Source organism: Salmo trutta, chromosome 28, assembly GCF_901001165.1.
Source record: "Salmo trutta chromosome 28, fSalTru1.1, whole genome shotgun sequence".
Classification (NCBI taxonomy): Eukaryota; Metazoa; Chordata; class Actinopteri; order Salmoniformes; family Salmonidae; genus Salmo; species Salmo trutta.
The window spans coordinates 9,503,082-9,515,645 of record NC_042984.1 but is presented as its reverse complement, the minus strand read 5'-3'; the positions used below and the strand labels follow the sequence as shown (position 1 = coordinate 9,515,645).

General features: G+C 43.1%; 1 protein-coding gene across 1 annotated transcript; it reads right to left on the bottom strand.

Moving 5' to 3' along the window:
- Positions 1 to 695: 695 nt before the first annotated feature.
- Positions 696 to 6,885, bottom strand: LOC115165418 (keratin, type II cytoskeletal 8). The gene is made up of 9 exons (XM_029718509.1): positions 6,355 to 6,885; positions 4,341 to 4,549; positions 3,574 to 3,634; positions 3,388 to 3,483; positions 2,532 to 2,696; positions 2,234 to 2,359; positions 1,850 to 2,070; positions 1,683 to 1,726; positions 696 to 1,523 (listed from the first exon to the last, which is right to left on the bottom strand). The coding sequence occupies exons 1-9, from the start codon at positions 6,772 to 6,774 to the stop codon at positions 1,258 to 1,260; spliced, it is 1,608 nt and encodes a 535-aa protein (XP_029574369.1). The 5' UTR covers positions 6,775 to 6,885; the 3' UTR covers positions 696 to 1,257.
- Positions 6,886 to 12,564: the final 5,679 nt, after the last annotated feature.

Sequence of the window (12,564 nt, the reverse complement as noted above, 5' to 3'; positions counted from 1 at the left end):
GACTTCAAAATGGCTTTTGCTCCCCTCCTCAAGAAACCAACACTCAACTCATCTGACGTCAAAAACTATAGATCTGTATCCTTTCTTTCTTTCTTTCTTTCTTTCTTTCTTTCTTTCTTTCTTTCCAGAACACTTGAGCATGCTGGAATGGAATGCAAAACAGTATTACAGCTGAAGAAAGGAATGGAATGCAATACAGACTAACAGCCAATGAAAGAAATGGAATGCGATACAGACTAACAGCCAATGAAAGAAATGGAATGCAATACAGTATAACAGCTGAAGAAATGAATGGAATGCAATACAGTTTAACAGCCGAAGAAAGGAATGGAATGCAATACAGTATTACACCTGGAGAATGGAATGCAATACAGTATAACAGCCAAGGGAAAGGAATGCAATACAGTATTAAACCCGAAGAAAGGAATGGAATGCAATACAGTATGATAGCTGAAGAAAGGCTTGTGTGCAGGTGTGAAGTAGTTTGTTTAGGTGCTGTGCATATCACCCTCAACGTGTGTCTTCTCCTTTTCTACCACCAGATGATTCTCTGTCTCCTTCCTTTTCAGTTTTACCAGCATTATCTCAGTACTGACTTCATACCGACTGAGACTATGTATGAAACCCATGTTGGGAGAAACTTTTACAAGAATTTGATTTTGCAGGAATAAAGACGTGAAACTCACACAACAAAATAAGTTTTCAGTAAAAACACATTTAATTGTTTGGTAGCAAAAACAGCACCTCAGGCAACAGTGGGAAGCTACTTTGGGGTCCAACAGAACACAACAGGGAAGACATGCACTACTATCTAGCATAGCAGACATTTTAGACAGGTTGACCAAGAACACTGGTGCTGCACTGTCACATTCACACCCACTCTGAGCAACGCTTGTCATGGACAGTACACATTATCATCCATTTCATGCAACTGAACTCAGAGAATGGCCCTCTTTACAGTTAACAAGGTTGCAGAGGTTTGGACAGAATGTTCTACAAGATGCAACTTCATTTTTTGCTAATTTCCTGCAAGCATTTAGTTTTAGTACAGAATAAGAAAAGGCATAAGACACACAGTATGAACAAGAAAAATATTCTGTGGTCCCCTTAAAATCTTTGGTTGGATTAAAACTGTTTATTGCTTAACAGCCACATTTATATTTGTGCTCATGTAACATTGTTTGCCTTTGACTTTAATTGTTACACTGTAGTGGAATGGTGATCAAGAGGGTAGACAAAAGGGCATTATCCAGCCGCTCAATCATCAACCACTTCGGAGGTCTCAGAGACAACTTTTCCATCCTTGGTCTCGATCATCTTGATGACGACACTCTTCTTGTTCTGGGTGGTGACGTTGGAGGTGCTGCCGCCACCGTAGCCGCTACCGGAGCTGTAGTTGCTGCCACTGTATCCACCGCCGTATCCACTGCCGTATCCACTGCCGTATCCACCGCCGAAACCACTGGAGTAGCCACTGCTGTAGGTGCTGTTAGCACTCTCCATAGGGAAGGAGCTGTAGCTTGCTGTAAGGTGACACAGAGAGAGACAACTGGTAAATACAGGTTGGCTAAACATGAATATCATGGATGTTTTAAATGCACCACAAAACAGAAGGGGAAAAACACAGGGTTTTATTTTGACAAAAGTGTCTGCTAAATGGTGTGAGGAAGGCATGTACTTACAGCTCTGTTTGGAGATGTTGATGGACTGGATACCAGTTGCTATCCTGGTTGTGAAAATAAGACCAATTGAAAATGTTAGTTTCTGGTAATATACAGTATTTCCATTGCTATATAATACTGTACTTTCAAGCTGACGTGTACTATTTTCATGGATGTCAATATCTCACCTGTCCTCCTCTCCCTCCAGCAGCTTCCTGTAGGTGGCGATCTCAATGTCCAGGGCCAGTTTGACATTCATCAGCTCCTGGTATTCTCTGATCTGCCGGGCCATGTCCTGCTTGGCTCTCTGGAGGGCATCCTCCAGGTCCCTGATGCGGAGCTTGGCGTCCTTCACCGCCATCTCCCCGCGCTCCTCAGCCTCGGCGATCTGGTTCTCCAGGTTGGCACGCTAACACAAGACGAAGGCACGGCATGTCATCATTTCTGCTTATAATCAAATTGTTAATGCCTTTGGAAAATAGTATATTCTGTCAACATCACGTGAGTCTACATGTCACAAATCTAACACTTAAGATGGTACTTTATTAGCACTGAGAGTCTTGGTTGTGTACCTGTCCCTTGACGGAGTCGATCTCAGACTGCAGTCTCTGGATCATGCGGTTCAGATCAGCGATCTCTGTCTTGGTGGATCTCAGGTCATCTCCATATCTGGTGGCAGATGTCTGCATTTCCTCATACTAAACATCCAACAGGAAGAAAGCAGAGGGTTCGTTAGTCGGTGGTCGGTGTGGAAAACACGTGACTTTACATCAACTTTTTCAGTGTACTGAAAGGCTATTAGCAGCCCTGAACATAGCGGCCAAAGGGAGAAAACATGTTTGGCTACTATAGAGGAACCCATTACTATACCTTGCTCTTGTACCACGTCTCAGCCTCGGCCCGGCTCTTGTTGGCGATGTCCTCATACTGGGCACGCACTTCAGCCACGATGGAGTCCATGTCCAGGTTACGGCTGTTGTCCATCTCAACCACCACTGAGGTGTCCTTAATCTGTCCCTGCAGCTCACGCAGCTCCTGGAGAGAGAGAAGGAGAGAGAGAGAGAAGGAGAGAGAGAGAGAGAGAGAAGGAGAGAGAGAGGAGAGAGAGATTGAGAGAGAGAGAAGGAGAGATAGAGAGAAGGAGAGATAGAGAGAGAGAGGAGAGAGAGATTGAGAGAGAGAGAAGGAGAGAGAGAGGAGAGAGAGATTGAGAGAGAGAGAAGGAGAGATAGAGAGAAGGAGAGATAGAGAGACCATAAAACACTTGGCCTATTACAGACAAGACTTTCAGCCTACCTCAGAGATGACAAACCAACCAGATTGATTCCAGCAGTTTGACTTCAAAGTTAAGATGCCTAACAGATGTCAGTAAAACTGCAGATCCAGCATGAGAGAGAGAGACCCATTCCAGTGTATACAACAAACAACACCATATGCCATAACTCAATAAATAAATAAAAGCAAAAAACAAATCCAGGCGGTTGTTGGAAGCTGCCAACAACACATCTGGTTATAATGAATGAGTGTCTAATTAAGAACTGAAGAGTCAATAATATCTTCCTAATTAAGGACTGAATAGTTGTTGTAATAATTTCCTAGCAGGTAAGGTAGATAGATGGAGTCGGGTATATTATATAAGGTTATGGCTTGAGGTATTTATTTTGAACTCAACTGTTATGGAGTAATGTAAACAGGAAGTAGCTAAGTGATGAGCTCAGTGCCATACCTCCTCATAGATCTGCCTCAGGAAGTTGATTTCATCTGTTAGGCTCTCCAACTTAGCCTCCAGCTCAACCTTGTTCATGTAGGCCTCGTCCACATCCTGAGAGGGACATCCACAATCCATATGTTAACAAGATGACAACAAGAGAAAGCCAGAAAAACTGATGGGATAAAATCTTAAGTAGCTAACCTTCTTGATAAGCACAAAGTCGTTTTCACACTCGGTGCGCTTGTTGATCTCATCTTCATACCTGGGGAGAAGATTGAGAGCAATGTTAGCTTTAGTTCAGATATGAATATATTCAACATTCGATTTTATATATTTCAATGTCATAATTGTAACTATTTATTATTATGGTATAGTAATAGAGTTAATATACCGTTTTCACACTAGGGGGCATGAGTGCTGCGTTCACAACAACTATGCCTGGGAATCATTTTCTACTCTGCACTCTTCAATCTGGGCTGAGATTGTGAGGTGTTTCTTTATTTTGTGTTATTTCCTCCTGAGGACACAGACTGCAAATGTGCTCATATCATTTGTCAGGACTGACAGATTGGCGGCACTGGTGTGTGTTCCGTTGCCATGATGCAGCGATCTGTGTAAGCGAAGCTGAAAGATCCAGTCATCTAAATGACTTTCACCTCCAGTCAAGTAAAATCTAATGTTTCCTCCAGGACATGCCAGTTCAGTGTAGTAATCCCTACGATGTGAAGAGAATGGACTATAGTTGGGTGTTGTCCATCTATAGTACTGAGATTACACAATACTGGTGTGTCCTATGTTACTGATTAAATTAAAAACTCCCTCTACTAACAGGCTTTCCCTGATCCTTTACTGCACCCCTCCAATGCTACTATGAACCTGGCCAGGCAGAGGCCCAAGCAAAGTCATTTCTGAAAATGTGGCTGACGACATCTGCTAATTAAAGGCAGAGACATGAATAGCGAACTCACTTGTTCTTGAAGTCTTCCACCAGGCCCTGCATGTTGTGCAGGTCCGCCTCCAGCTTCATCTTGTCGTTGCCCAGGCCGTCCAGCTGTCTGCGCAGGTTGGAGATGTAAGCCTCGAACATGGCGTCGATGTTGGAGCGGGTGGTGGTCTGTCCCTGGAGGAGGTTCCACTTGGTCTCCAGCATCTTGTTCTGCTGTTCCAGGAAGCGTACCTGTGTGTTGTGCAAGAGGGGGTAGATGTTGATTCATTTGATAAGCACATTGATCACCAGTTTATCACATTATCACAATATATTGTTCCAATTCTGGACTTTTCTCTGTTCTACCATAAAAGGGCACCATAAAAGGAACATCGATGGTGGGTTAACATGACTCATCCATGACTATCCTCATATCATCCTCATGTGAACTTTCTAATCCTCCAATGGAGCTTGTGGGGACGGCTGTTTTGAGGATAGACCTAGCAAGCAATTTTTCCAAGGAAGCTATGATGTGCATCCTGACAGGAGGCAGAGGGGGGAGATGGAAAGAGCTGGGGATAGAGTTATTTAGACATCCTCCATGTTTTTCCTGTTTTAAAAGGGCGCGGTCGGGAGGTGGGGCGACCGCCCGCCTGAGAGAGAATTGAGAGGAACGTGACAAAGCTAGACGGGGCCCAATCCAACCAACTAGAAGGTAAATATTTAACTGCAGTATACAGGTAGGTGTAGTGGGGGAGGGGGAGAGCATGTTGGTTCATCTATAATAGGGGGATAAATAGACGGCTGTCAGTGGACATTGCTCCTGACTGAACCTCAGGAATTATCATAAAATGGCTGCCTCAACTGCAATTAGATTAGAGTCGATACTTAGAAATAATTAGGAAAGGGAATTGTTATCACAAGATTAAAAAGGAGGGGCCATCTGCAAACTATTATCTATTACCTTTAGAAACATGCAGCGGTAAAATCCCTTTCTGATTAGTTTTGTTCCTTGTTATGTAACCAATCCACTGGTGTTAGCCAGAACATGAAAGCAGTTGCCCTTTTTAAATATTAAGCCAGTGGAGCAGGCTAGGCATGTGGGACAGATAGGTCAGTAGAGAAGCTATTAAGAAAACACCCCCAGGCATCAATTATACTAAAGCAAAATGAAACATTGCTATCACTTTTAAATGTTATGTATTGATGTTTGACCGTGTTCCGATGTTGCCCTCCATGTTTTTGTATAGACTACCCTTTCAATGAATTTCATTCCATTGTTCAAAGACTTGTTAAGAATATAAAAAGTATCTAAACGTAACAATGATGGTGATGACAAAATGGCCCTGTCTGTGTTCCAGGAGTATGACCTTTTTTGGAGTGTCCAGCACACCCCTCCGCAGGGGCAGGGCCACACCCTCCCACAGGGGCAGGGCCACACCCTCCCACAGGGGCGGGCCACACCCCTCCGCAGGGGTAGGGTAGGCAGCCATTCCCAAGGTAAACCAGATCACTAGCTACCCTAACCAGAGACAGACATACCCTTCTGTAGAAACTCTCTACCCCACCCCACCCTGCTGCACTTCTGTTTTCATCATTATAAAAGGACAATTACTGAAAAACCATTAGATGTGAATTCTTGAGGCCCCAGAGAAAACTAGCACAAGCAGTTTGCTTGACCGCTTTCAGTCTTAGACAAGTCTAGATTTTCTTCCCTTTTCCAAGCTGATGAGTTTGCTTGTGCGTGTATTCAACTTAACACACTGTAACAGATCTCCCATGGCGTGTACCAGCATTTCACAAAGTGGACTTTTCTATAGATCTTCTCCATTGTTCCACATTCATTACACAACAGACACGTCAGCATTGTAATAGCTAATAGAGATAGATTCATAAAATCCCACAGATTGTCTGTACTCTGTACTTCCCTTTTTCATTCAAAGTCTAAAGTTTTATAGCAGTTTAAGCTCATGGCAAAGTTCATTGTCAGAGATATTGATAGACACCGATAGAAATACAGACAGACAGATGTACAGGGACAGGTTACCAGGACTGACCTTATCAATGAAGGAGGCGAAGCGGTTGTTGAGGCCTTTGATCTGTTCTTTCTCATTGGTGCGGACGATCTGGATGTTGGGGTCGATCTCCAGATTGAGGGGGGCTAGCAGGCTCTTGTTCACCTGGACAGCGGTGATGGGGGCATGAACGCCACCCCCCATCCCCATCCCCATCCCCATCCCCAGGTCCATGCCACCTCCATAGGCAGAAGAGCTGGAGATGTAACTGCCGCCTCCACCACCGGCCCCGAACCCACCTCCCATGCCCCTGTTGGCCCCTCCATAGGAGCTACGGGCGCTGTAGCTTTGGCGAGAGGCCCCCTGGCTGGGTCCAGAGTAGGACATGCTGCTGAAGCTGCGAGGGGCTGCCCCAGAGGAAGAGGACTTGACGGTGTAGCTGGTAGTTTTCCTGACCGACATCCTGGCTGGTCTTGAGCGGTTGGTGAGTGAAGGACACTGAGGGGGGAGATAGAGTGGCAGGAGGGCTTGTCTGGAGTGCTGGGGAAACCCGAGTGGATAGACAGAGAATGAGTTACAGCACTGGTTTTAAGAGCCTTCCCGGTGGGAGGGGCCAAAGGGCTAACTCTCATTGGGCAAGCCTCTGGGTGAATGGAGAAGAGGGAGGAGTAGTACAGTGTAACAGAATACTTTTAGTTTCTAACACAAGCTGACCAAATTATTACCTGGCATTTGGACCCTGTTAGGAAAAACATGGTGGGGGTAGGGCATAAGGGACCTGTTGGAGTGGACCTGTTAGAGTGTTAAAGCCTGAGGTGAAATATGATAACAGCTGGTTATACTAACTGTCATGTAGTTGAACAGGATCACTTCTCTACATAGCTTTACATAGTCAAATGTGTTACACGACAAGGGATTAGAAGCTTGCCAGTAAACCTCATGGAATATAGGTCAGGTGCAAAGCAGAACTCTTGCTCACTGCGCTGCTCTTTAATTCAGTACCTGATTGCAGACAGGTCCAGTTAGATACTGTACTGAAGGTGTGAAAGAGGATGCCTTGCCTACCATGAACATAATGAGCCTGGGATACTCAGTGTTTTAATGAATGAATGCTGCCAGTAGGCTTGTCCTGATATCACAGACACCTTTTTTTATATAACTGACCTCATAGACGCTTTACACTTTTAGTTAAATAATTATTTTTTTTAACCATCATGCTCTCAATCAGCCAATGTTATCTCGCAGCAAAACCAGTTATTCCTAGAAACAGGGACAACTACACCAACCAGCTAGGTGTTCAAGCTATTCACCCAATGGGGCTTGTTGTTGTGGTTTGGAGTAAGGCCTGAGGCTGCATGCATTCCTCTATGTCTCACAGCATGTTACAGAAGCCCATGTTAGAATATCATGGTTATAAGGTGATGATGGTTTACTGGATTGTGATCTACTGAAGACTCCTTAAAGTTGCAAGCAAATATCTTTGTCCTACCAGATAACACCAATCAGATATACAGCAGTGCCGTTGTGCTTGTAATCTTGATTACCCACGGGGGCGACCCGTCATTCACCTGTTTTGAGCACCACCTGTTTAGCAATAAATAAAAAATAAAATATATATATTTTTGGGGGGGTTGCCTGTTTTGCATGTTATTTTGGTATTAATATGTGTCGCATATCAGTTTGCAAACAATGTACAAAAATGGTATCATTGAGGCGTACAGTACACAAACATGGTCTCTTTTTTTGCTTTCTTGAGTAAGGCAGCTCCAAAATGCAGGTGTTTCAGCCTAACTCAGTGCTTTCTGTGGTGGTGGGTCAGCCAGCCGAAAATACGGAGCGTAGGGGTTGATAATGTTCTCTAGTTGCACCGTGATTGGCTCAGTGTTCTGTCACTCATGAGGACACTAGTCACCTCCAAGTCTAAGGGTAGAGCTAGAAAATTAAAGCCCCTTTGGTGCTGCCATAGAGTTACATTAGAATGCCCATCCAAGAAGGCTCAAGGTCATTGGCCACAGATAAAATGATGTCAAATCACGTTATATGATTGGACTGATCTTGTCAACATCATACTTTCAAAATCTTAGCTAGCAGTCATCAACATGAATCAAGTCAACAATTTACTGGCAAATCCTTTTTAATCCTTGATCATATGAAGAGAAATTATGAAGAGAAACTATAGATAAAACATATCGGTGCTCATCGACCATTGGACATAAACATTACACAACAAGTTGGAAATCGCAAATTCAACAGTGAGTGATTTGGAAGAAATCAGTGTCTAATTGCAAGCATTGCAAAGCAATCAATATCCTGCTATTCAGTGGAGTGGGTGTGTGGTCCAAGTCTGGGTTTAAGTGTCTCTTTTCCAAGTTTAAAAGGGTAAACATTCAACATTGGCCATGCTGTCAATCCAGCATGACTTCTGCTGTGTTCAAAACAACTGGAAACTCGGAACTGGGAAATCTCAGACTTCAGTGAGTTCAAGACAACTGTGAACTCTGAAAGAAACAAGCTCTGACTGGGAAAAAACATTTTGAACGGTCATCCAACTTGGAATTCCAAGTCAGGAAACCGAGCTTCTTTCTAGAGCTCTGACCTGTAGATCACTAGCTTCATGATTCAACCTTGTTTTTTTCAGAGTTCCCAGTTGTTTTGAAAGCACCATAAATCCAAAGAATGACAGGCTGATGACAAAGTTGATGACAAAATTTGCCCAAAAAAGGACCGCCGCGCCGCCTTCCTGTTCAAGTGAGCACAGCACAACAAGGTGAGTCCAAAAATGTCTTATATGCTGCTGCATAAATTATGTAATATGCCAGGGAGATATGTATACTGTAGCTAAGAAAGTAATACTAACTGTATGTTGTGTAGTAAGCTGTTAGTAGCCCATGTGTCTCACCCTAAGAATATGGTCCTTTTCCCCTCATAATTTAGTCTACTGTTCTGACTTGGTGGTGGTCATGTAGCCTCTAGCCTGTTTTAGAGAAAGGTCATCATCGAATATTGTTAGAGCTTTCATTGTCTGCTTATATGCCCCCTTTATTTATCCTACAGTTCTGACTTGGGGTACAGGGAGAATACTGTAAGAAAGGCCCATGTTCTGAAATTCTGTCTCTGTACATTTCAAAAGTGCTGAACAAATAGTTATATTGACTATGTCCGTCCTAGCTCGCTCATTAAGTCTTATTGGAAATTACGGATTGCCTCTTAACCGCTCGTCCTCCCCTTATGTCATAGTTTGTACATCTCAATTGTCAGTAAAAATCAAATTTGTTTAAGTAAGTCAGCCATATCAGCAATGTTTTTTTTAAACCCAATAAATAAGGCTGAATTAACTGTTTTGCTGCCAGACAAGGCTCCGCTGACAGTGAGGTGTAGCAGTGGTAAGGTTTTGGGACTGCTGTTGGGACTCTGCTGTTGGAAAAGCTTTATGTAGGCACTAACAGTTTGTGGGCACTGTTTGTCACCGTTATAGTCCAATGAATGTATTGTTTGGTGTTGCGTTGTGTAGTGGCTTTGCTGGCATGCATAAAAACACTTTGGGGGAGTTTTCCCCACTAAGATTTACATGCTAAAATTGCCACTGATTACCCCAATTGTACTTCCTGATGTAGCAATTTGTGCTGCCTTTCCACAACAAATACCTTAGTATGGCTATCTAACAATTACCTGAGTATGGCTATCTAACACATACCTGAGTATGGCTATCTAACACATACCTGAGTATGGCTATCTAACAGTTACCTTAGTATGGCTATCTAACAGTTACCTGAGTATGGCTATCTTTTGAGCATGAAAATTCCAGCATTTTTTATCAGGGTATATATCATGTCAAGAGAGGCTATCATTTGGCTACTGGTTTTACATATGTTTCTGTTGGGTGTGATCATTTGTGATAATGCTTTTTATTACTTACCAAGTACACAATGCCTTGGCACTGTTGCCCCTCCTCACCTTTCCTCTCCATTCTCAGAGAGTGAGTCACGACTCCTTGAGCCAAACACTCCATCCTCTCTCCATCCCCTCTTGTCCCGCCAACGGATCTCTTGTCCTTGTTATTGCCATGGCAACCTTGAGAAATACATTATGGGTAACTCTCTCACTCACTTGAAATAGATCCAAGTATGTGAGCTGTGTGACTGTAATGCTGTGAGCTGTGTGACTGTAATGCTGTGAGCTGTGTGACTGTAATGCTGTGAGCTGTGTGACTGTAATGCTGTGAGCTGTGTGCCTGTAATGCTGTGAGCTGTGTGACTGTATTGCTGTGAGCTGTGTGACTGTAATGCTGTGAGCTGTGTGACTGTAATGTTGTGAGCTGTGTGACTGCAATGCTGTGATCTGTGTGACTGTAATGCTGTGAGCTGTGTGACTGTATTGCTGTGATCTGTGTGACTGGAATGCTGTGAGCTGTGTGACTGTATTGCTGTGAGCTGTGTGACTGTAATGCTTTGTGATCTGTGTGACTGTAATGCTGTGAGCTGTGTGACTGTAATGCTTTGTGATCTGTGTGACTGTAATGCTGTGAGCTGTGTGACTGTAATGCTGTGAGCTGTGTGACTGTAATGCTGTGAGCTGTGTGACTGTATTGCTGTGAGCTGTGTGACTGTAATGCTATGAGCTGTGTGACTGTAATGCTGTGAGCTGTGTGACTGTAATGCTGTGATCTGTGTGACTGTAATGCTGTGATCTGTGTGACTGTAATGCTGTGAGCTGTGTGACTGTAATGCTCTCAGAAATATGCTGCTGAGTGACAATATCGGCACGCTGTTGTCAATGCATGAGACAGAAATGTGCGATATTTATACAAACTCCTCCTTATAACACACTGTTGGGCACTAACTACTAGTGACCCTATTGCTATCAAAACAGTTGACCGATTGGTTCCAAATTTGGACTCAAAGGTGTCAGTCAAGTATTAATGGAAACAACACTTATCTACTTATCTACAGTCTGTCCCTCCCCATCCAGTGCACGTCAAGATGATTACTTCATCAACTGTGTTTACATGTTGCCTTATGCTGGTATCTATTAGCTAACACCTCCTGCGTTACTGAAGAGTCAACTCATTTTAATTGATGTGGCGTGGTCGTTTTTACACACATACCAGTTTACACAGAGATGATTGTATTGATGGGCCTTTAAGCTCTGTGTGGCAGTTACACATATCTTTCTCAACCTTTGACCCCCCCAGAAAGGCCTAGAAAGGGTGTGTCTGGGTCTGGTTGTGGCTGAGTGTGTTTCAGAACTTATGCATCTCCCTCGTGTCACGAGTGTTTTTAGTCCAATGAAGTGGTTTAGAATCAGGGGGTGGAGATTGAGTCACCACTACCTTCCTCGTTAGCAAAATAACTCACATATTATTCATTTGTTTACTCCTTTTTGTGGAAAAGTTTTGACATATTTAGAAGGACTGATTCACTTATGGAGCTTTCATAAGCGTTGTCCTTTAGTGAGGATATCAAATGCACTGCGGTAAAATATCTGTTTTCATGCAAAGCCCACATCATTTTCCAGGGTTGGGTACGTTGCTTTTTAAATAACTTTTGGATTACCCAAATTCTTTAATGTAATCTGATTAATTCCCCTTTACATAGCTGGCCATACATGGATGTTGCATTTTACTTTACAGGTTGGTAATGTAGGTTTCTTCCCATTGCTTTCTACTACAGATAATAATATGATTAGACTATATCTATACAATAAAAACCAAAATCTGTCAGATTCACAGTCTTAATACTCCTTGATCTTCAAGAATAGAATTTGGAAATATGGAAATATAGATGTTGCTGTCATGGAGGACTGATTGGGCTCATTGTTGACAAATAAATGCTTCTGTCATGGAATGGCATGCCTTGAGCACTACCGGAAGGTGCTATTTGCATATGAAAAATGTATGCCATATGCTGCATTTGCTATAGGCCTAATGTTTACGTTTTTTGTTAGTGACACTTAGATATTAGTCTATATAAATAGTGCACAAGTTTGAGCATGTGTCCGTTAGGCCTATGGATTATTTATTTTTTAATCAGCATAAATTAGATTGAGCAATAAAAGCCCCATTCGTGATCTTCTCAAGTTGTTGTTGACAGTATGGAGCACAAGACCACGGAAGAGTTTAGAAAGAACTCCCTCAAACTTTTATTCCATAGGCTGGGATCCGCATGCAGCTGTTGCAAGAGCACATTTTCACTGTCTGTCCACTGGTCACAAAAAACAATGATTGATAGGCAGCTTAAACGTCTTCAATTCAAC